The sequence below is a fragment of the Triturus cristatus genome, chromosome 8 (genome assembly GCF_964204655.1).
Source record: "Triturus cristatus chromosome 8, aTriCri1.1, whole genome shotgun sequence".
Taxonomy (NCBI): domain Eukaryota; kingdom Metazoa; phylum Chordata; class Amphibia; order Caudata; family Salamandridae; genus Triturus; species Triturus cristatus.
The window spans coordinates 830,286,657-830,310,737 of record NC_140591.1 but is presented as its reverse complement, the minus strand read 5'-3'; the positions used below and the strand labels follow the sequence as shown (position 1 = coordinate 830,310,737).

The following is a 24,081-nucleotide window of genomic DNA, read 5'->3' as shown; positions in this document are numbered from 1 at the left end:
GGACCTAGCCGTATGCTAAACAGTCTTGGTCAACCTCCAAATTGCACACACAGCACCAAGTTTTCCACATAGGCCAAAGCTACAATCAACATGATTTCAATTATGAACCCAAAAGGCATTCAGGAAGTTGATGAAATTCAGAGTGCTTAAGTGCAACAGGGCAAAAAGCACTGTATAAATTATACATATCAAGTAGCTACTTACTCAGTAATCAAGAGAGCACTTTAGGCTTTGCAAAAAGTATGAAAAAGTCCTGTATAAATACCCATACAATGTCAAAACATAAAATGCAGATTACTGATGCAAAATACAAAATGCGGCACGAAACACAGCAGTACTATGCTAAAGCAAAATGGTCTACTATGGCATATGGACTTTGTGCCGCATTTTTATTGCCGACAAACACTTCACTTCCTGCACTGCAGTGCCTTATAAAAAAGCACTGCAGGTGAAGGTGGAGAAATGCCCTTAGGCAGTGTGGGGAGGGGAGCAGGGGCACAGGGGGAACCCCCTCCACCGTAAAAAGAAAAAATAGAAACCAAAGATAGCAATCACTGTGAGGCAAACACCGGCGTCGAGGGTGTGTCTGTGTTTGCCTTGCAGTGAAATGTCCACAAATCGCCTAGTCTGTCTGTCACACACTTTTGAAAAGATTCTAAACATCAGCTAAGGATATTTGAGAAAAACAGAATGGCCAGCTCTGTTTTTGCCTCAGAAAGATGAAATAGCAAAATGTGTATAGTGCTACCACATGACTCCATGTCAGCAAAATGCATAACTTGGCCTTTTCTTTTACAAATCATTTAAGGTAGAGGTGTGGCGTGGCAGCCAGAGCGGCTGACTCCTGAGCGAGATACTCGCGGTTTGATCCCCTGCACCCGCAGCAGCTCAGCTCAGCATCATGTGACTCTGAGCAATAGCTCACTTAATCTCTCCAACGACCCCCCAGCGCCTTGAAACCCTAAGGGGTGATATGTTCGTGCTTTACAAATATGGATTATTGTTTATTATCATTGGAGATGTGGCCTTGAGGCTAGAGCTGCCCGCCTTGGGTTGGGGAAACCAGTTTTGAATTCTCAGCTGATCATCCTGTGATCCTGTAAAAATCTTTTTATCTCCCTGTGACTTAAAAGAATGTGTAACATTTCTGGTGCTCGTGTAAAACGCTCCAGCGCCCTTTGGCTTGGCTCGTTCTGCATAAAATCACACGAAAAATAATAATGTTTCCAGGTGTTAATTCTAATTGATCAAACAATGTGAACCAGGACCACATCTCTCAGACTGCACAGGGTTATTAAAAGAAAATCCAGTTTTCAGCCTGTAGATGTGATTCACAGGATGTGAAGGCTGTGGTCTCTGAAAACCACAGAGCACTAAGAGGGAGATCTTTGGTATATACACTTTTTTTTGTAATTTTACCGTCATCACTCTGGTCCAGATCTAAAGTGAAACTAAAGTGTATAAAAAGTAGAAAAGTAGAAACATACAATAGTCTATGTTGAAAAAAGTTACTATTTGTAAAGTGTTTATACTTATTTGCTTTTACAGTGCTCTGCTTGCTTGATTATAGTCGTACATGTAGCACAGTGAACAAATGCTACAACAGTAATGGTACATGGTAAACTAAGTAAGGAGATCCAGTTGAAAACAAAGCACTGTTATCAGCATAATGCTTTTTTTGGACAGAGCCTGGCGCCACCCCAATCACTTGTGGCACCACCTAGGGGGGTCTGCCCCCCACTTTGAAGACCCCTGCTCTAAAGGGAACAGCCCCCCTTATTATCACTTGCCACACTCGTTTTTGTAAATCATGTTCTTTGTTGCAGCGGCCCCTCAGTAGAGAGGCATATTTTTGAGGAAGGTGATGTTACCGTAAGTAGCGTGATCCGAAGTAGATAACTCAAAAGTGGTTCATCAGTGACTTCATTTGGATTCGTTTAGGGGAAGAATATTCTAGTTTTGTGGACATCATAAATACTCTTGAACCATATGGATGGGACAGACTAGGTGCATCATATAGAGCCCTGCAGCCGGTCCCGCTCTCCACTCAGTGATCCCATGATCACCCTGTTATCTTTGTATAAATGTTTGAAGCCTCAATAACATTTTGCAATAGAATGCTGATCTGTACAGGAAATAGATTTTATTCATGGGGACAGTTCACAATTGCAGGTTGTCAGTTACCTTGTCTTCTAACTATTGGTTTGCGGTCAGCTGACAGGGTTGATTGGTAACGGGACACTCGTGAAATGGTAGAAGGGCCGGTAGCCAAGTTCTAGCTGTGGCCTGCTTTTTTTGGGCAGCCTGGGGCTGCCTGTGCTGTTAGGATGCCGCGAGCGGCCCAATGGGTGTTTGAGTGGCCTTTCTGATGGGCGGAGGTATCACTCCCTTTCTCTTGCTGGGCCGTCCCATTAATGCATGCTGATTAAGCGGGGCCAGGGGGCCTGAGCAGACGTGTTCTCACCATGTGTGGCTCAGCAGTGTGAACTAATCTGTGCATTTTTTTTTATTTAAGTGAAGTTAATAAAACATGCCCCCTCCCCCTTTTATTTCATAAAACTTTGCTGAAGCAGTGTTTTGCGGAAAGGCAATACGCAAATGTGGGCCACTTTCTTTTTTGTGTGCCCAGGCCGATTTTTGATCCCAATCCAACCCTGTCAGCTGATGTATTTTTCGGCTTAAGAGACTTCATCAACTATAGTACTGCAGATTTGATGTCCAAAATACATTGTCAACTTGCAAAATAAGGTTCCCCTGCTTTAGATTTCATGTTAGATTCACCCGCTGCACGATTGGTCACGACATAAGGCATGCTAGGTCCCCAGACACCTTGGATTACAGAGTTGTAATGGGTTCTCCATTCTTCTACCCCTATTTAGATCAGGTGACTCTACTGCAAGAATATGGAATCTAAATGAAAGCAACAACTGTGGTTCCACTCAACTCGTTCTGCGGCACTGTATTAGGGAAGGAGGGCAAGACGTGCCTAGCAATAAAGACGTAACGTCATTGGACTGGAACGTAAGTTTTCTGCTGCTTCCATCATTTTGATTTTACGTTGTTTGAGTTCATTTTAACTCTCTGCTCTTGTGCATGTGGCTGCTCCCCGGAAAGCAAATCTGCCCACAGTCTTTGAACGCGCATGTGCGGATTCCTTCCAGTCCATGGTTATGGCATCATTCATGATAGTATTACGGAGTTCGACCAAATGTGGGTTTTATGGGGTCATCACCAGTGTCCTGCCAATCTTCCGTATATTCTTTACGTATCCCCTCCCCTAAGTTACCGATCCCTGGGGGGGAGGCACACTGTGGGCTTGATTTGGATCCCTGATGCTGCCCTCAGAATTGATTAATTAATTAAGTCATCTGTAATTAATTCTGAGGCCGAGCCTCCTGATAATCCTCATTTTCCACAAAGTTTCACCCAGAAATTACGGTCGCTTGGAGCAGGCTGTGCCCCTGTGTGAAACACGTCATTTGCACAGTGGATTCATAGTTCTATGAATTGCAATTGGACCATTAGCTGCTGTTTCGACCCCATCTGAATTACAGGGGCACTTCCCATTATGAACTGAAACATTCTCACGCTACAGAGGGTTGAAATGCATGTGCCACAGCTCAGTTTCGCCCACACTGCCAGCTATATTGTATGGTAATGAAACTGAACCACAGGGCATCTGAAAGCCGAACTGAATATTTAATGACGCGCCTGTCGTCTTCTTTGTCATAGCCCTTGTGACCTCTGAAACAGAGCGCCTTGTCGCAGTGCTTGCGTCTGTCATTCACTTCTCGTATTTTCATTTTGTGAAGCAATTAGTCTTTAGAACTACAGTTTAGTCTCGACATAATATCATTATAATAAACACAGGTGGCTCTTTCGTAGCGCTCGCTGCCACAGGCGTACTGCTTCGTAGCGCTGATAAACACTTATTATTCCATTGATATTATTGTTTTTGTTGTTTCCCCAACAGAGTGAAGGGACGCTGCTCGCGACCGGATCTTACGACGGCTTTGCTAGAATATGGACCGAAGATGGTACGTGCCGAGACCAGTACTGTGCTTGTTGGGTCTTAAAGGACCTGTTAATTTACCCTTTCTGCATAAATTTTTTAACTCTAGTTTTTTTAATCCCTACATTCCAAGGCTGTTTTAATCACTTCTCCCAATGGAACAGGAGAGAGTATTTTTGGAATACGCTCAGATAATTTTTAAATGATGCTGTTCGAACTAGGCCTGGGCGGTGAACTCCGCTCTGTTTGCGGAGTTTACGGAATGTTCCGCACTCCGTGGAGCACACCGAGTACCGAAGTTTTTTCCTGACTCGCCAACAAGTTAAAGCGAGAGAGGAAAAACCACCTCATGGTGAGGTTTCTCAACGTGGGCGGTCGCGGATGGTCACAACCGCTCGCATTGAGAAAGTTGCCACTCGGGTAGAAAATCTGATCGAGCAGCAAGAAAAGAAGAAGCACCCTTTTGCACTGCACATGGTGCCGTTCTTGCTGTTTTTTATAGCGTGGGACAAACACCCAGCGCTGATAATCTACACGAACGGCCTGACCAAACGCACTTCGCCGCTTGTGGATCTCCGCATAGTGCAAAACAGTTTTTTGGTCACTTCATCAAACTCCGCCCAGGCCTAGTTAGAACATTGCTTTCTTTGTCTGCAGAATCTGATTACTCCAGTGTACATGCACAAGTGCAAGAAAATGACAGTTTTTTTATTCATATGCATTTTGTGTTTCATTCAAACCCTCGGCACATTATGTTAGTTTCATTTGAATTGTTTTGGAAATATCTTTTGGCTTTTCTTTTCAAGAAGGTGCATTACATTGATCTGTATGCTTCTTTCTCCCGAAACTAGAAGCACAGCCCTGTAGCCTGAAGGACATTGCTAAAGGGAATGTTTTCTCTAGTGAAATCCATTTACAAGGACCCTGATACAACATCCTCTCTCGAAATTGTTCTAAAATGAATGGCACACAAGACAGACACATTTTATTTGATCACACTTTCCATCTTGGAATATTACTTTCAGGGATGTGTGCAAAATTATAAATGGATCATCAAGGTTTTGTGCAAGGGACAAACTTCGCAACATTATGAAGTTGCCAAGTTTGACGACTTTGCAAAACTGAGCCCATGTGCATCATTTCCCACAAAAAACTTTGTGTGTGGAGAGTATGTAAAAAACGCAGGCTTTTGGGGGGGTTTCTCTGAGAAAACTACGTATGCTGGATTTTTCACCTTTTTTAAAATATATATATATATATTTATGCACTTCATCAAATTGTGGAAAGTTTTTAAACACATTTACAAAAGTCTACTTCACAAAGTTTGAACACTTCTGTTTAGTGTCGGAGGATAGTAATTCCTTTTTTTTTTTTAAACTATTTATTTTTTTATTATAGCATTATATAGCTTTTTCCTCATATATTACAGTGCAGGATAGGCCCACAAAAGAAGTGTGGCCTAAATGAATTAACCATGTAATCGACATTACAGGTTTAGTCTCTCAGCACCCAATCAGTACACTGATAAGTATAATGTAATTGTAGAATCCAGAGTAATTACGTTTCCAACTTAATAGCATTCAGCCTGCCTGATTACTTTGACTGGCCAAGGAAAAAGTTTCTAGCATGCGAAGTGCTCGCATATTGCAGTTTCTGCCACTCAAACACCTTTCCTATTTGTGTTTTTTTCATTCCAGGTAACCTGGCAAGCACTTTAGGTCAACATAAAGGTCCCATCTTTGCACTGAAATGGAATAAAAAGGGCAACTATATCCTGAGTGCTGGAGTGGATAAAGTGAGTATGGAACAAAGGGCCTTCGTGTGGAGGGAACTGTACGGCTTGAGGCATAACATTCTAGAAAATAGGGGTGATCTGGGCAGCTGGGAGATGAGAAAGATGTGATAGTGACAAAGATCCCAAAGAAGTTGGTTCACCAAAATCCACAATTTCATGGATAACCTTATTATCAAGTGAACCATTCAATGGTGGAAATAACTAATATGCTTTTATCTTCAACCCTAATGTCCTCTTCTGTTTGCATATTAGGTTGGAGGCGGGAATTTGGCTACTGCATGCCTTTATGCATACTTCCACGACTTAGTATTGGGTGACTGGTGTTAGTGGCCTACTAATGCCTATTCAGACTACAATTAAAAAGTGGTTGGTGGGTCTCTCTTTAGTTCGCTTTTGTGTGCAGCCCAAAGCAGAGGTGCAGCAGGAGTTACTTTCAGCATAAAAAATCTAATTTATTTGCATAATAGGACAAGCCGTTACATTATTACTAATGGAATATTCTTCCACTAACCACCAGGACTCAATCTAACCTGTTACAGTTTAGGAAACCGATGAGAACCTTTGTTTACCGTTGGCAAAGGTAACTTAATGTAGGCCTGTAGGCCGGTGCATCGGTTCAGGACGCGAGCCGAGTCGTCACCGTTAAAGTTTGCAGGCTTATCAAGGCTTGACAAGTGGAACTGAGGTAGCGGGAGCTGATACGTACTGGTTTCTTTTCGCTACAGATTTTAAACCGCCAATGCAGTTAGTATCTTTTTTGAACACACTAACTTTGGAGTTACGACTCGCTCTACAATTCCTGTTAGCCTTGAAAAAGTCCTTTCGGATGAAACACGTGTCTGCTGCCTGTTTCTTATGTAATGGGATTTTGACATGAAATAAAGGATATATAGAGGGAAACAAAGATCGACTTATGGACTTCGTCTTACTTACTATGATGGTTAATGCCTACTTTACAGATTTGGACTGATTTTGGATGTGCCTCTGCATTTGTGCAAGGTAACTTAATGTAGGCCTACTGCAAGATATGTTACTCTTGGTTATTCCTCACCTGTATACTTCTTATGAAGTGGATGTCATTGCTTCTATAAATGGGTTAATCGATCAAGAAAGAAACATACACCATGTCCACATGGGGTGATGTACACGGCACATGGGGGCGGGTGTTTTGAATGTTTTGATGCCCATGGCCTATATTTTGGAGAAGCTGGTACTAACTTGTCTATAGTTGCCTCATAAAGGAACCGAAGATCAGTTGACTGTGTAAGGCTGCCTTGAGATCCAGACACACTTAGGGTTGTGTAACTGTGTTACATTATGAAACAAGTTCTCACATGTGTCCTAAAGAACAATCTTTGGTGATTTATTTGTAAATTGATGCACAGTTGAGCTAAAGGTGCTTTATTCTGAAGCCATCACTTGTGCTGCACATCTGTACAAATAAACCCTGTGCAAACATTTAGAATGTTTTGACCCTTCCTTTTCTCAGAGATCCGGAGATAACCAGATTGTCAGGATAGGATTAAAATAGATTTTGCTAAACAGACCTCAGTAGTAGACTTTGCTCAATTCTCAGTAATCCTTGGTCCACCACAAATAGTTTGTAGAGGCAGCAGCTTTTTTACACAATAAATGCGATTAAAGGACGCGCGTTCCACACAGTGCCTAGTTCAGAGACACTGGAGGCTGTTCTGAAATTCTGACAATTTTATGAACGCTAATGAAAATGTAAATTCCTCTCTCACACTGAGGACAGGAGTCCGTTAGGATCATTTACATCAAATTATAGAACCCCTGCCAGATAACATAGTAAAGCCCATGAGCTCCTGCAAACATTTTAAAAAGCCCATTTAAAGCCAAATTGGGGGGGGTGCACAAGTGGTCATTTTCAATTTAAAAAAAAAAAGTGGTTCCCTTGAAGCAGTACGCCCTCCCCTCCGGCAAAGTGTCCTCCCTCGTGTTCATTGGCTATTCACAGGAGATGTCAAGCTCTCAGTTGCCTGTGACCGTGACAGTATAGGACAATACCTATGTGTGTTAATTGCAAAGCTTATGAAACTGATGGGAAGCTGAGGCAGCACTGTGAGTGACTATGGGTCATGCTCATGGGAGAGTGAGGAGAGATCAAATGTTCAGTCCATCGTCTTACTTGTTGGTGGACGGAAATGCCTCTGTGCACTGGCGTAGCTTCTGAAGTTTCTATTTAACTGACATAGTGTCTCGTGTGGGCAGTTTACAAGCTTTACAAAGATATCTTTCCACTTCACGTTCAGTTTTCTCAGAACGCTGTGAGTGTTTGTTGTTTATAGGCAGGGGGATGTGGCCAAACGGCTAGATCGGTCGACTTCGAAGATGTGGAACCGGGTTCGAGTCTCAACAGTCTGCGATTCTGCGCAAATCACGTAATCTCCCCGTAAATGAATGTGTCTGTCTGTAGCCAACTGGTGCTCATGTAAAGTGCTCTGATACCTTCAGGTCGCGTTTACTCTATATAAAACTAAAAATAAAATGTATTTACAGCGTGCTGCTGTCACTAGTGGTGCAGCACAGTACTCATTGTTGCACCCTGTAGCTGGACACAGCTTGCTTGTACGTTTGGCATGTGTGTGAATACAAGATGTCCTGTGTGTGGGTGCAAGTTCTCCTGTGTGTGGATGTAGGATGGCCTATTTGGGAGCAATGAGGTATTGTGCACGAGGGCGGTGCTAACTTAAATTTTTACCATGTATTATTTTAACTTGACTATAATGTCCTCTTGCAGAGCAGCATAACTTTCTACAAAAAGTATGCGTCTTTGATGGGTGGGTGATTGTCTGTGCCCATTTCTGTGTGTGGATTCTTCTCCGTCCCTGCGTTGCAATGGGTTGCAAGATGTCAGATTTTGTCCTTTGTGGGCAATGCAGCGAGTCCTGTGGCTACTTAAGCCTCTTTGAGTCTGCTTTGCTGAATAATGGGGGTGTTTTTTTTTGCGTAGAACCAACTATTTACAGTTGTAGGAGCGATCACCTTATTTACAAAGGTCTATGTGAGTAGCCAAAAGATTTTGCATTGTTATTTATTGTCTGTGCTGTGGAAGATAGTACAGAACTGCAGCCTTCATTATGAACTGCCTGATTTTAACTTCTATTACATTTCTTGCTTTTGGGTTCAGGACAGGGAGAGGGACTAAGTCCCTCATTACTGATATCCAGTGACAGCTGCTATATTTCATGGACACAGGTTGTTTAGAAATACAAATCCTCGTAGAAATATCTGCACCATATAGCATTTGCATTTTATAGCACCGTGGATCACAGAACATGTGTGGTGCTCCAAGGGAAATGTGCTAGGGACTCCAGAGCAGATATTCAATGCCGTCTTTCCTTCTTGTCTAATCAAAGCTATCAAACTCAAGTTAGTTTATAATTGTGGCAAGCGTAAACCATTGTATGCCATGTCCTGCCAGGCCTCCACGTCTCCTTTCTGATTTCCGCATATACATGAAATGCTGATCTTACATTGCCAGTTACAGTCCCAAATGTAAGTGGATGATATCGAACTACAGACCTGAGTGGGCAGCCACAAGGCACACTGCAAAGAAATTCACAACTTTCCTAAAATAATAATTGATGGTCGTAGAGGCGGTACCTCTGCCTGCCAGGGTTGAAAACTAATTGTGTGAGCTTCAGACCCTTAGTCACAGTCTTCTCTTTACCTGTCTGGAGGATCGCATCGAAGCAGACCCCTGCTAAAACAGTTCAAATCTTGGCCATATGGGTTGACTTGGATCTCTCTTATGGTTGCCACACCTCAGCGGTGATCAAAAACATCCTCCCCCATCTCATGTTGCTGAAAAGGGTACCGCTGCTGCTCCAGCTTCCACATCAGGTTTAGCTGACCAGTGCCCAGGTCTGGCGAGCATGAACTTCTGCAGTGTTTAGTTTCTGAGCATCGAATAAAGAGGTATTGAAACCGTAGACACAGTAAGATTTAGCAGTCAGACTAAGTTTCATGTTTAAAAAATCAGCCCCCATTTCACTAGCTTATAAAGATCTCCATTGGCTTCCAGCGGCACAAAATCCTCCACACCATCTTATACTCATTCAGTTTCTGAGGTATACTCTGTAGCGTAGCCGGAAATCCAGCAATACAGATCTGCTGGTTCAAGCCAGAGTTAACACTATGTTTGGAATTGAAGCCTTCGCAACCTGTTGAAATAAGCCTTTCCACCCATTCAGGCAATCTCTGGGATTCCACCTCAGCACTCCAAGAAGGAACAGGGCCCCATGTGAGCCCTGATGAAGATCTGATCGGGACCTTCTTCCTCGGGCCCCAGCCCTCTACGACGTTGTATCCTGTTACGTCAAATTTTAAGGGTGTCATAATCTTCTTTCACCTTTTGCCTACTCTAACATTAGTGGCAATCCATCTCAGGTCCACTCGTGGGCACAACCAAGTAAATCAATCACCGCAACTGGGATTTTGCCCAGGATGTGCGTGAGGTTAGTTCTGGGGTGAGGTTTGCCCCACTGTTCCCTGCTTTGCACCGCTCCCTCCCATTTGCTCCCATAGAGTGCATCGCTCGTGAGCTTAGTAGAAACTGGTGTCCGTGACATGGACCTGCTCCCTGAATGTTTTGTTTTATAATCTGTATTGTGTTTGTTTTTATCATGGAATGTATTTCCCCAAGAGTCACAACATGTTGTTTTTGTGTGATGTTCTCATTTCTCAATATTTCTGTATATTTTTCATTTTAAAATAAAAGCAGCCATCTCTAGCGTCTTCGTTCAAGGTCAATCTGGCCTGATGCCCCCGCCACAAAGTATTGTACTAAATGTGCCTCACTCCTTCTCATGAATCAGTTGTTCCTTTCCTTTTTGTGCGCTTCCTTATATTGCTGTAGGTGTCGGTGCAGTCACTGCTTTGGCAGATTCTAAACTTGTTCACATCTCTGTTCTTTGACCTTCAACAAAAGGCCCTAAACCTTTCTAATTTGGTTCGAAAATCAATCTCTTGTGAACTGCTGTGGCTTGCCTCGCACTGACCTCCTCCTTGCCGGCTCACCTTCTGCTGCAGAAGTTATTTTTGTATCGCCTTGACATGCTTACAGAGTGCCTTCCTGGCAGCGCGTCTGTGTGCAGTATTCATTTCCTGGAAAAAGGAGGCGATAGAACACTTTCCAAGCGTGAAACGTTCCAAAGGGAGCGTACCGTCTCTAAACTGCTTTTTGGAACGATGGTTAAGCCCCTGCTGCTTGTATCGAGGCAAAGACTGCTGATTTTAGGGGCCATTTCTCCTCAATGGGCCTGATCTGACAGCTAAAAGCAGCCTCACAAAATGTTTTTTTTAACTTGTTTTATTAAGTCATCATCAACAATTCAACTTTATTCAGCTAGTTTACAACCATAAAACTGCATCAATATATAAAACATCAAGTCATTAAGTCAATTTCCATATGGGGTAGTTGGAAGTCAGATCAGCGTGAGCAATGCATGACCTTTTCGGAAATTATGTCATTGGTTAAAATGTATTGATAAAACTTCTGGTGTCTATGTCCTACCCGTGCACTCTTTGAGATGCCTCTGCCCCAGTCATATGGGCGCCATCTTGGTCGCGATCCACCAAGTAGTCGAACTTCTTTGTCACTCAAGTATTTTTGTCAAGGTTATGTATCGCGCCCCATTTACCGCTCACCTTTTGGAATTTGTGAGGGCAGCCACTGCTGTTATATGTGGCATGTTCTGCCACACTGCAGCCTTGGAAAATGTTTAAACACCGGTCCAATACTGCACCAAGTGAGCAAGCGCAGCGAGCAAGCCTGACTTACTCAGATGGTTACTAGATCATCCCCCCCTTTTTTTTTTTTACCCAAAAAGGACCCCTTTGATTAATTTTACAGCACAGTTTTGCAGATGCATTTGCTTAGAAGCCAAAGCTTCTAATAATAATTTAATCTAGGGAAAAAACTCGCTCCTTTTATTCACTCAGCCTTTATTTTTTTGAGGCTTTCCATCATATAGGCAACCCCCGTTCCAGTCAGGTCCTCTGCTTGTGGATACTAGATGCTCAAAATGTTAATTTCGGTTTATAATAATGAAATTCGTTTCTCAGCTCATTGGGGTTTCACTTTAGTTTCTTTTCTGAAAAACTTTGTGCTTTGAGTATATTGCGCTCAAAGCATTTCGGGTCCGATGTAGGTAAATATGAAATACCGATTCCTAAATACCGAATTTTACAGATTCGGTATTTAGGAATCGGTATTTCTTATGTACCTAAAAATTCAGTAAAAAAAATACTGAATCGGTAATATTCGTTATTACTGAATCGGTATCTTCCCATTCATTCCTATGGGCCTGGAGGCCCATAGGAATGAATGGGAAGCCATTCAATATTACTGATTCGGTAAATACCGAATCGGTAATAGGGGGAGCATATTCAAGGGTGGCAGGGTGTCACATTGACACCCTGTTGCACCCCTGAATCGTGCATGTGTGCACATGTGGCGGACATACATGCCCTAAGGGCATGTATGTCTGCCACATGGCACCTTGAAAAAAGCAAATTATTGCTTTTTTAAAGGTATTCGGTATTTACCACCAACTTGTAGTTGGTGGTAAATAACGAATCCTGAATGCAAAAATGCACTCGCTTGAGTGCCTCCTACATAGCTTTTAAGGATTCAGTATTTTACCGATTCCTTAAAGTAAGGAATCGGTAAATTACCGAAACCTTAAAACCTGCCTCCTACATTAGAAAGGGCTAAATACCGGTCGGTAACAGGAAAATTACCTATTTTCGGCCGTTACCGACCGGTATATAGCTACCTACATATGGCCCTTTGTGCTTAGCACTGCCTCAGAAGCGTTTGGTATCCAAACTGTACAAACAGTCAATTTCTAGAAACAATGTCCGTGGAATGTCAACTCCACTGTGGAAAAAAGAACCGATTATCCTATTTATATTTCCCGCTTTCATCTCAACATCAAAGTCTTTTTTCATTGTTCTTTATAGTTACCTTTGTACAACAATCTTTTGTCTACTGTATCATCATTAAACCCACAAGGAAGTAAGTTTCCAAACTGAATATAGAATTATTTTCAGAATTCATATAAACTAATGTCAACTGAATCAGTGCCTTACTTTGCAGCTAGATCATGGGTATAAAGGATGGAGCAGCAGGAAGTCGATCCTTCTATGATATCCTTAGCAGGGCTTCATTCTGTCCTGCATAATATAGCCTTATAGCCCGCCGTAGCGGGCTATACCGGCTGTTAAAGGCCGGCTGCAGCGTTAAAGGCCCGAGCCGAAGGCGAGGGACTTTAACAAAGCAGAGGGACTTTAAAAGCCGGTATAGCCCTGCTACGGAGGGCTATAAGGCTATTAGAACATTCTGCCACTAGAGGGAAGAATGTTCTAACAAAACAAAGCCTTCAGGGAGCGCGAGGGGATTGAAATCCCCTCAGGCTCCCTGAAGTCTTTGTTCACAGCCAGAGCTGTGAACAAAGACACATTGGAATGTTGGAGCTCCGGGCTTATACCAGCCATTCTAAGCCCGGAGCGCTCCATTGTTTTCAATGGAGCTCCCAACATTCCTAATATACCATATAGAAGCTTCAGGATGCTCTCTTTGTGATCCTGTATTAATCTGAGAATTGTTGTAAGACCCTTTTTCAGAGATCTCTTACATGCTTTTTGAAGGTTCTGAGTTCGTATTTACACAGTTCTCATGCTGTCAAAACCGCTGCAATGAAAGTAGAGCAGAGCGCACTCACATGTGAGGCACTTAGTATATTTTGCTAAATCACATCCTCTGGGTGTATGTATGTGTGTGTCTGTGTATATATTTATTTACATATAATTACCTACCGGTGATCGCCAGTAATTAGTAATAGGTCATGCACTGCTTAGTTATGACCTCACATATGACATCACTCATGACATCTGCTATGACATCACTGATGATAGCTCATGCGGATTAATACTTAACAATATAGTATGTAATCTAAAATAATGATCAAAAAAGAAACGGGGATTATGAAAGATGTCAGAAGAAAAGGCAAAGCCATACACGTTGGATCTTTTTTGTGAAGAATGATCTTCGTTTATATTACTGGAGTGTTTACACAAAAGGTGCACATAGATTTACGATACAATTTTGACATTAAACAAACAAGTTACAAATTAGTGTCCCAATGAAGAAAAACCTTAAACAGACAATTAACATAACATGCGACATACAAACAAGGTTTCCATTTCTCTTTACAAAGGCAATCACAAACAATTAATAATTCAAATTAACAACACTTAATTAATATAGGTGTTGATTAGTGATTTGCCTATCGCGTCAACGGCGTTTCGACCCTGTTCCAAGTTAAAGGGTCTCGTCAGGACTGTCTAATATAGGGACACCTTATCGTCCAGGACTGGTGTAGCGTGAAAATATACAGTGACACCGTGTTAGAAGTGAAAGGATAAAATACTCACAGGTACCCAGCCGGGTGCCCTGTGAGAGAGAACTCACACGGAGGCTGTTGCCCACTGTAAATCAATACGATTTTAATTTTACGTCATGTAATGGTCCTTCAATATACCACACCAACCGAAGCTCCAAACTGCTGTATAGCTGTCACCTCGTATTAGCGAGTCCGATCAACTCTATCCCTTCTTCCGGGTTTCCGAATATCCCGTGAAGTGCTGCAGCAGGCGAACAAGGTCCTGTCTGCTTGGTACGGGATCGTACCAAGCAGACAGGACCTTGTTCGCCTGCTGCAGCACTTCACGGGATATTCGGAAACCCGGAAGAAGGGATAGAGTTGATCGGACTCGCTAATACGAGGTGACAGCTATACAGCAGTTTGGAGCTTCGGTTGGTGTGGTATATTGAAGGACCATTACATGACGTAAAATTAAAATCGTATTGATTTACAGTGGGCAACAGCCTCCGTGTGAGTTCTCTCTCACAGGGCACCCGGCTGGGTACCTGTGAGTATTTTATCCTTTCACTTCTAACACGGTGTCACTGTATATTTTCACGCTACACCAGTCCTGGACGATAAGGTGTCCCTATATTAGACAGTCCTGACGAGACCCTTTAACTTGGAACAGGGTCGAAACGCCGTTGACGCGATAGGCAAATCACTAATCAACACCTATATTAATTAAGTGTTGTTAATTTGAATTATTAATTGTTTGTGATTGCCTTTGTAAAGAGAAATGGAAACCTTGTTTGTATGTCGCATGTTATGTTAATTGTCTGTTTAAGATTTTTCTTCATTGGGACACTAATTTGTAATTTGTTTGTTTAATGTCAAAATTGTATCGTAAATCTATGTGCACCTTTTGTGTAAACACTCCAGTAATATAAACGAAGATCATTCTTCACAAAAAAGATCCAACGTGTATGGCTTTGCCTTTTCTTCTGACATCTTTCATAATCCCCGTTTCTTTTTTGATCATTATTTTAGATTACATACTATATTGTTAAGTATTAATCCGCATGAGCTATTGTTTCCTTACAGCACATAATACCCAGGCTCCTTGTGGGTAGGGTTTCCTTGTTTCCCAATCGAATGACATCACTGATGGCATCTCAAATGACATCACTGATGACATCATCCAAGCTTCATGTTCCCGCATAGTGTTGTATAAATTGCTATGGCTTTACATGTTGCATAGTTCACATTAACAATCAACCACAGATATATGGGAAACCCTATTGTTTTAAATCTAGTCAGAGAAAGTCAAAATAGTGAATGCCAGTTCCAAAACAAATTCCCTACTACTGACAGCTTTTATCTGTATCAAACCCCTGACACAAACTAAACCTACATTAAGAAATGAAGTTGATATCAGTAGAGAATCAAGTACTCTAAACAGTGATACTCTATAGAGAGAGTTTATTTTATACCACACTGTTTGCAAACACTGATATTTTCATAGGAAATACACCAGACTATTAAAAATATCTACTAAGGGGGGAGGAGCCTAGCGCTTGACCAAGATGGCCGCGTGAGCTTAGAGCTCCCGAGACCCTCGCGCCCTCCGTCGACTATCCTGTCTCTCATCCTGCTGGTATGCATGGCACCGTGTTGCTAAGTTGTCAGGGAGGCGATTGATGCTACCCGCGGTCGGATCGCCCATCGGGAACCGGACTTATGGCTGGCGAAAGATTGCGGCCTAACTCCCGGAGATGCCAGGGGCTAGAGTTGGCAGGATGCCCGACTCCTAGTTGATCAACAACGGCCTGGTGAGGTGTGAACTGTCGGACGGAGGCCCTCGCTCTTTCACTTTCGATTTCGTTCCCTTTGTCTGCCCGGACACTGTAGAGCTCTGGGTGGCTTTATAACCCCAAGGACGCTCGGCGGGCTACTCTGGCAGCACGAGGCGGACCTGCTCACTCCTTATTCCTCTCTCTGAGAGGGAACGGTCTTCACTGCATTGGACTGCCTGGAGTCCATTATGTCGGGCAAAGCAGAAGGGGATCGGCTGAAGACTAAGTCCACCAGGCGGGGAACGTATTCCCAAGTCAACAGTATGGACCGCTACGCCCTCCTGAAGACATCGCCGAGTGGATCGAGCCAGGCGCCGGATGCCCAGAAGGAGGACTCGCCTGGGACACCGGAGCTCTCCCTGCAGGATGTCATGGGCGCGCTTGATGGGATGCAGACCTCGATGGGGAGGCAATTCGAGGCCCTGGCGCATAAGGTGGATGCCATCCTGGTGGATGTCAACTTGATCCGCTCGGACCTGGGCAAGACAAACGAACGCGTTAAGGACCTGGACCACAAGACCACGGGCCTCACTGATGATGTTGCGGATTTGCAGAACGAGGTCCGGAAGCTGAGGGCCGAGAGTGACCTCGCCGCCCGCCGGCTGGAGGACTTCGAGAGCCGGTCCAGGCGCAACAACGTGCGCGTCATCGGGGTCCCGGAGTCCTCGGATGAGGCTTCGACGGACCTGCTTGTGGAAGATTTGGTCCTCAATCATCTGAAGCCTAAGGGCCTTGGGAAGTTTTTTGCGGTGGAAAGGGCCCATAGGGTGCCGGGCGGACGGCCCAAGGCGGGTGCCCCGCCGCGGCCGATTGTCGCCCGGCTCTTTCATTTTCGAGATCGGGACGCTATCCTGCAAGCTTCGAGGGTGACGGGCCCAGTCCCCTTCCAGAATGCGTCGGTGAATTTTTATCCGGACTTCACCCAGCAGGTGCAGAGACAGAGACAGAGCTTCCTGGGGGTGAAGCGGAGACTTCGGGAACTGGACCTGAAGTACGCCATGCTTTTCCCCGCCAGACTACGGGTGGTGCATGAAGATCGGACATTCTTTTTTGACTCTCCTGTTATGGCCGACGAATGGCTGGACGCTTTGCCCCGGCGACGGACCGGGGACGACACAGCCGAGCATGGAGACAGTGGCCGGGATGGACAGGGCTGAAATCTCAAAGCCGGCCTGACTTGATTCGACCATACTTGAAGATTTGAACAGAGTGCAGTAACTGTGGAGGGTTGCGGGAGGACGAGGGGTGCTCTTTTCCTCCCTTAGGGTACTTTTTGTAGATTTTTGTTTTTGTAGGGCGACGGGCACACTGCAAGTTGGGGGGGTTTTTAAGCTGCAGCAGGGGTGCAGGGTGGGGGGAGGTATGGGTATTTTGAGTTTGTTGTTGGGGGGTTTATTTCTGCAAGGCATGATGATTATCCTCAGGACTGTTCCATGGTGTCGCCTCGGGTGTGGGGTGGGCCTCTTTCCGTTTGAGGATGGGGGGTAGAGGCTTAAGTGTTATAAGCTGGAATGTTAATGGTTTAGGGGATCGCATCAAGAGGGGGATTGTTTTGCAATTTCTGAAACGTTCAAGGCCAGACGTTGTCCTGCTGCAGGAGACGCATCTCATAGGCAATACGTGCTATGCCCTGAATAGGAAGGGGTATAAATTCATTGCACACTCGGGATTCTCTTCTGGGTCCAGGGGTGTGGGCATCCTCGTTAGAGCATCGTTGCCTTTTGAGGTGGACTCCACCATTGTTGACGATAGGGGGAGGTTTGTGGCGGTGGCGGGGAGGTGGGAAGGAAGGACTTTGGTTTTGGTTTCGGTTTATGTCCCACCGGCCCTGCAGGCCTCCACATTTGCTGAACTGGGCAGGGCTTTGCTGACTCTCCCGGGGGGAATGCTGGTAGTGGGAGGGGATTTCAACGCTGTGGGTTCCGGACTGTTGGATAGATACCCGCCCAGGGACACAGGGGGGGCTCAGAAATGGCTTCCAGACTTCCTGGATACGTTTGGTCTGATAGACTGCTGGAGGCTCCGGCACCCCACACAGAGTCAATACACGTTTCACTCCGGGGCGCATGGTAGCCTCTCCAGGATTGACTACCTGCTCACTCTGGCCGCACATGCCTCGTTGATATCCGAGGCGAGGCACATGGCACGTGGTATCTCTGATCACTCGCCAGTGTGGATCCGGCTGGATCTAGGTCGGGAGGGAGGAGGGAGGGTGGCCCCCATCAACCCATGGTATTTCCGAGACCCCAAGATGCGCAGCGCCCTGGTAAAGAAGGTAGATAATTACTTTAAGGACAATCTGGAGACCGTGGACTCGGCGGTGTCGCTGTGGGAAGCTTTTAAGACCGTGCTTCGGGGGGAGGCCCTCTCCCTGGTGGTGGCTGCCAAAAACGGGAGGGATTGCGAGGTGCGGCAAGTGGAGGAGGAGATTGCGGCCCTTGAGGGAGATATGGAGGATGATATTACAGAGTCCTCATTGCATGAGCTTTGCCTGAAGCAGGCGGAGTATAGGGACCTGGTGACGAACGCCGCCAAGACCCTCAGCAGGGAACAACAGGGCCGCCTTTATGACGTTGGGGATAAGGCAGGGAAACTCCTGGCGTGGTTGGACAGGAAAGAACGGGTCAATAGAGTGGTGCCAGAGTTGATTGGAGAGGGGGGAGAGGCGATTGTGGAACCTGAGGGGATTGTGGAGTGTTTCGCGGAGTATTTTCATAGGGTTTATGCCTCTGTGTCGGACAGGCCGCCCGAGGACTCGTCTGATCTCCTCCGTGATATCGAGTTGCCCTGCCTCTCTGACATAGATAGGGACGATTTGGATGGTGACATCACGATTGACGAGGTGGCGGGAGCGATTCGCGCGTTGAACTCGGGTAAGGCCTCTGGACCGAACGGACTGCCGATCGACCTGTACAAATTGTTCCCGGATAGGGTCGCCCCTCACCTGCGCGCCATGTTTTTGGAGGCGCGGGGGGATGGGATCCTTCCGTTGGATCAGCGGCTGGCGTCGATCGTGGTCATACATAAAGAGGGTAAACCCCGAGATAGATGCGCCTCCTATCGGCCCATTTCACTCCTCAACGCTGAGCCGAAAATTCTGGCCAAACTCCTGGCTACCCGTTTGAATAGGGTACTTGGCGATTTGGTCCATCCGGACCAATCTGGATTTATCCCGCACCGAAACACAGCATTGAACCTTAGGCGGCTACATGGCGTCATCGCCAGGGCGGACACGCTGCGTGAACCGGCTGTTGTGGCATCTCTTGATGCCACGATGGCCTTTGACACGGTGGAGTGGGCATATTTATGGGCCGTGCTGGCCAAGTTTGGTTTCGGTCGTGGGTTTGTGAGTTGGGTTCGGTTGCTGTACGAGGGGCCACTAGCGAATGTTGTGGTGAATGGTCGGGCATCTACTCCGTTTCAGCTTGGTAGGGGTACTCGGCAGGGCTGCCCCCTGTCGCCTTTGTTGTTCGCCCTCGCCCTCGAACCGTTGGCTGCGTGGATACGTTGGCACCCGGATATACGGGGCCTTCGGTGGTCGCCTGATCACGAGGACCGTATTTCGCTTTATGCCGATGATATCCTGCTGTATCTTGCCTCACCTAAGAAGTCACTTATAGTGGTCTGTGACGTACTCGCATCGTTCGGCAGGAACTCGGGGCTTGTGATTAATTGGGGCAAATCGTACTTGTACGTTCTTAGTGGCGAGGTCCCACCGATCCCTAGAACATGTTCGATACAGGTTGCCCAGCAGGGCTTCGTGTATTTGGGGATTTTTATATCCATGGATCTTGCTGTGCGCTATGAGAGGAATCTGCTCCCCCCCTTGGCACGCTTGAGGCGAGATGTTGAAGGTTGGCGGAGGCTGCCGCTCTCCCTTGTTGGGCGTGCGGCCCTGTTCAAAATGATGTCTCTTCCCCGTTTCCTCTACGCCCTCCAGAACACCTTGGACTGGGTACCGGCCAAATACTTTCGGGAGGTCGAAGGCCTCCAACGGACGTTGCTGTGGGATGGGCGGCCGCGAATAGCTATTTCAAAGCTGACGCTCCCATGGTACGATGGGGGCATTGCGCTCCCGGACATCCGACGGTACTATTGGGCCACGCAGCTGAGCGCGATCAACCACGGGTTTTATGGCCCTGCCCTCAGCCCTGGGTATGCCATGGATAGGTGGCTGCTGCGCGGCGGCAACTACTACAGGGCGTTGTATTCGCGGTCCTTAGACTCGTCCCTCACGGGGCCCACAGGTGTGGCGGTGCGCGTATGGAAGATGGCGACCGACTCGCTGGGCTGGAAGGATAGGCTAACCCTCGCTACCCCATTGTTTGAATCGGAAAGATTGGGAAGACTCTGGCATACGAAGGGCTTTGATAAGTGGGATCTGATAGGTATATCCAAGGTGGGAGATGTGCTGCATAAGGGGAGGGTGAAGTCCTTCGAGGAGTTGCAGACTGAGTTTGAGCTAGGGCCCTCAGAGTATTTTAGGTATATCCAGTTGCGTCACGCCCTCCGATCAGTCCTCGTGGAGGGTGAGAAGGTGCCGGAGTCCTCTCCCCTTGAGGACCGAGTCCTTGATGGTCATATGCCCGAGAGCACGATTTCGCTTATATATAAGAAGTTGATAAACGTCCGGGCAGACTTGCTATTGGGGCTGAGAGAACAGTGGACCAGGGATGGCCTTGAGTTGGATAATGAGGACTGGCAGTCAGCGGTTTCTTCGCCTAAGGAGGTTGCGATCCCGTCACGTCTGAGGCTGGTACAGCTTAAAATACTGCACCAGGTGTATGTGACGGGGCCAAGGCTGGTCCACATGGGATTCTCGGAGGACGGCCTGTGCAGAAGGGGATGTGGTATGGTGGGTACTTTCCTGCACATCATTTGGGAATGTGGTGTCATTGTGGAATTCTGGAGGAGAGTCCATGCAGTTATGGGGGAGGTGACGGGCATTGTGGTACAGCCGGAGGCGCGGTGCTGCCTCCTGAACGTCTGGGGACCCACTGACCTCGATGAGGCGCAGACCCAATGGGTGACTCTGGGTAACATGGTAGCTAAAAGGGATATCGCGCGATTATGGGGCTCCTCGGGACCCCCTACACTGACCGCGTGGAAGGAGAACATGGATTGGAGCATGTTTAGGGAGAAGACGGTCTACTGCGCTAGAGGTCGCCCCCGGAAGTGGCATGCCATCTGGGGGCGGTGGAACCAATACAGGGGGGGAATATGTCTTGCCCCGGAACTGGAACCTCCCGAGGAACAGCTTTCCCCCTGATCTACTTTCCAGCACAGTTTGGTTTTAGTAACCGTTCTGGGCCTCTGCTGTTCCCCTTCTTCCTCCGCACACAGTCTTATACTTAGTAGATGAGTGGGGTCCGGCCTCCCCTGGGGGCTTTCGCCATGGGCTTTCAATGTTCTGCCTTGCTGGGGTTTGTTGTGTGTTTTTTCTGTGTTTATTTAAAATTGGACCTTTGCATTACTCTTTGAACTGTATTGGGGACACATCACTGTATCTAACTTGCAATGCTGCCGAACCTTCGGGCTGTCGGCTGAATAGCTGTGTCCTGAATTTCGAAATAAAGGTTTTCAAAAAAAAAAAAAAAATCTACTAAGAATAGTGCACGCTCTATGCAACAACTGTCAAAAAAGACAATATTTGCTAAAAATAACTAAGATCTGAAGATGCTAAACATTCTACTACCTGCACCATTCATACTATGGTGAAAACTTTACAGATAGCCCATCTTCTAAAGCAAAACAAGAACATGTACATAGGTTAGTACCTGGTGAACATAGTCATCTGTTTTAAGTAGAAATTGCCATACTGAGACAATTCTTCAATAACACAAGGCTGCTTACAATACATAGTATGTACTACATAGATTATTTGCCCTGCTGGAAAGTTTTTCTGCAGTACCAAGATCATTGTGTGGAGCTAATGAATTCAAGTCAGCTGTCACTTGTACACAGAGTTACTCTTGAATACAAAGATTTATAACATGTTCAATACATCTACACAGCTATGGAGCGTTAAAGAGGACATGCGTTTTCTATATACACCAATTGGCTGGACCTAAATTGTACAAAATTAAGTGGAAAAGTAATATGGTAGTTATCCACCACAATCTAAATTATGAAACAAACAAGCAGACTCATGGGATGATGTCATCAGTGATGTCATCAATGATATCATAGAACATGTCATGAGTGATGTTATATGTGAGGTCATAAGCAATGCATGGCGGGCGCAAGTTATAGTTAGCGCTGCTAACTGGTTAATTCCGGTGGGTTTTCAGTTCAAAATGTAAATGATCACACTGACAAATTCACCTAACTATAACGTTAATTTAATGTTTGTGTTTTTAATGGGAAAAAAATATATATATACAACTGCTTAATAATGCTCCCATTATATGCACTTCTGTCATTCCTGAACATTTTCCACATATGACGGATTGCCCACTGTCCAACAATGTGTTAATGTTTGTTCCTCTCTTCTCCAAGATGGATGCCATGTGCCATATTGCCTCATTGCCAATAGTACTTTACAGGGTTGAACCCCTGTCATTACTAGGTTTACTAAACGTAGCATCCAAACAGTTGAATTGCTTGATACTCAAATCAACATTTAGTACTGTAGCCAACTTGACCCCATGCTATATGTGCCCTGGTTTGCATATGAAAAGTGAAAATCCATCCCTCACACTCCTATTCACATATCATCTCATGTGTAAAAAGCTTCTTTATGCTTCTGAGACAAGTCTGGAGCACATTCTCTGGGCCTTGCTCACATCTCAATGACTTTTAATCTTAAGTCACACCTCAACCAAAGCTCTTTCAACCATACATGACAGAATAGCTATTTGCTTGAATGACTGGAAAGAGCATTGGGACTTTGTCAATGGATAGGAAAACGGTTTGGAAATAATATTGTAGAAATGAATATCTCCAGTTTGTCCCCTTTCCACAGCCCTGCACCATGTCCATCTTTTCAGTTTTAAGCAGTATTGCAGTCTCTGCACAGAAGCTCTCACGATCTCTGTTGAAAGATGCAGAATTTTTCTGGCTGTATTGTATCATAATTTTTTTTTTATGTGCAGCATCCTAATAACACCTTGTCTCACTTTCCTCTTTTTAAATAATAGATGGTACTTCTCACAGTTAGAGGCTGACATCAGTCATCTAGACTAACATGGCACAAACCACTCCAAAAAAAGAAATAAAGCAAAGCCTGTTAGAAACCAAATCAAAATATCAGATGTGTTAAAATGTTATAAATGCACAAAACTAATTAATTATTTTTTTTCTCTCAAATAGACAACAATAATCTGGGATGCTCACACGGGGGAAGCTAAGCAGCAGTTCCCATTCCACTCAGGTAATCTATCTAAATGTATTTTTGTAGCATCTGTCACATAGATTTACTTAAAAGTACAATACGGCAAAGAACGCATAATGCCCCAAATTAATTTTGTTAGTTGGCATTACTACTTTATATATTCTTCCTTATTGCAGTCGGTAAAGTATGTGGGTGGGTACTCACATAGTGAGGACTGGGATGAGGAAGACTCGTAAGGTGATAATTGGGTGACCTATAGATTGAGAATAACAAAAAAGTAACTGGTGGAATACTTGAAATATTTTAAGCCACTGGTAATTACTCGCTGTCGTAGTACAGTCTGTTGTTTTTTGCTCACTGTGTCATTCAGTCAAGGACCAACCTTAATCAATTCGGCCTTGACAGTGCTCCATTAGCTGCAATCCAGTCCGAACTGCCAGGCCATGTCCCCTCTACGCGCGAACAAAAGCAACTGTATCCTTTTGGGCCTCATCCACGAGGTAAATTTTGAGTCCTATGGCACGGCTACCCAGTAACCCCCCAGGTTAGACATACCCTTCACAATTCAGTCATTCCACCCATCACTGTTTGTGCTGGCTAAATTTGTAATAGATTGGGCATTACTAACTGTCTATTGTGACAAGTGTTTTAGAGTCTACCACCACATCCTTCTAAATTCCACAATACTCTTC

General features: G+C 45.2%; 1 protein-coding gene across 5 annotated transcripts in view; it reads left to right on the top strand.

Annotated features, from left to right (window-relative positions):
• Positions 1–24,081, top strand: part of LOC146805136 (F-box-like/WD repeat-containing protein TBL1X) — a 738,509-nt gene that overhangs the window by 670,073 nt on the left and 44,355 nt on the right. For all 5 annotated transcript variants that reach the window (XM_085622288.1, XM_085622291.1, XM_085622290.1 and 2 more), the window contains 4 exons: positions 2,880–3,021; positions 3,974–4,037; positions 5,710–5,807; positions 23,368–23,428. In XM_085622288.1, coding sequence (XP_085478414.1) covers positions 2,880–3,021; positions 3,974–4,037; positions 5,710–5,807; positions 23,368–23,428 — 365 coding nt within the window. The remainder of the gene's footprint in view (positions 1–2,879; positions 3,022–3,973; positions 4,038–5,709; positions 5,808–23,367; positions 23,429–24,081) is intronic.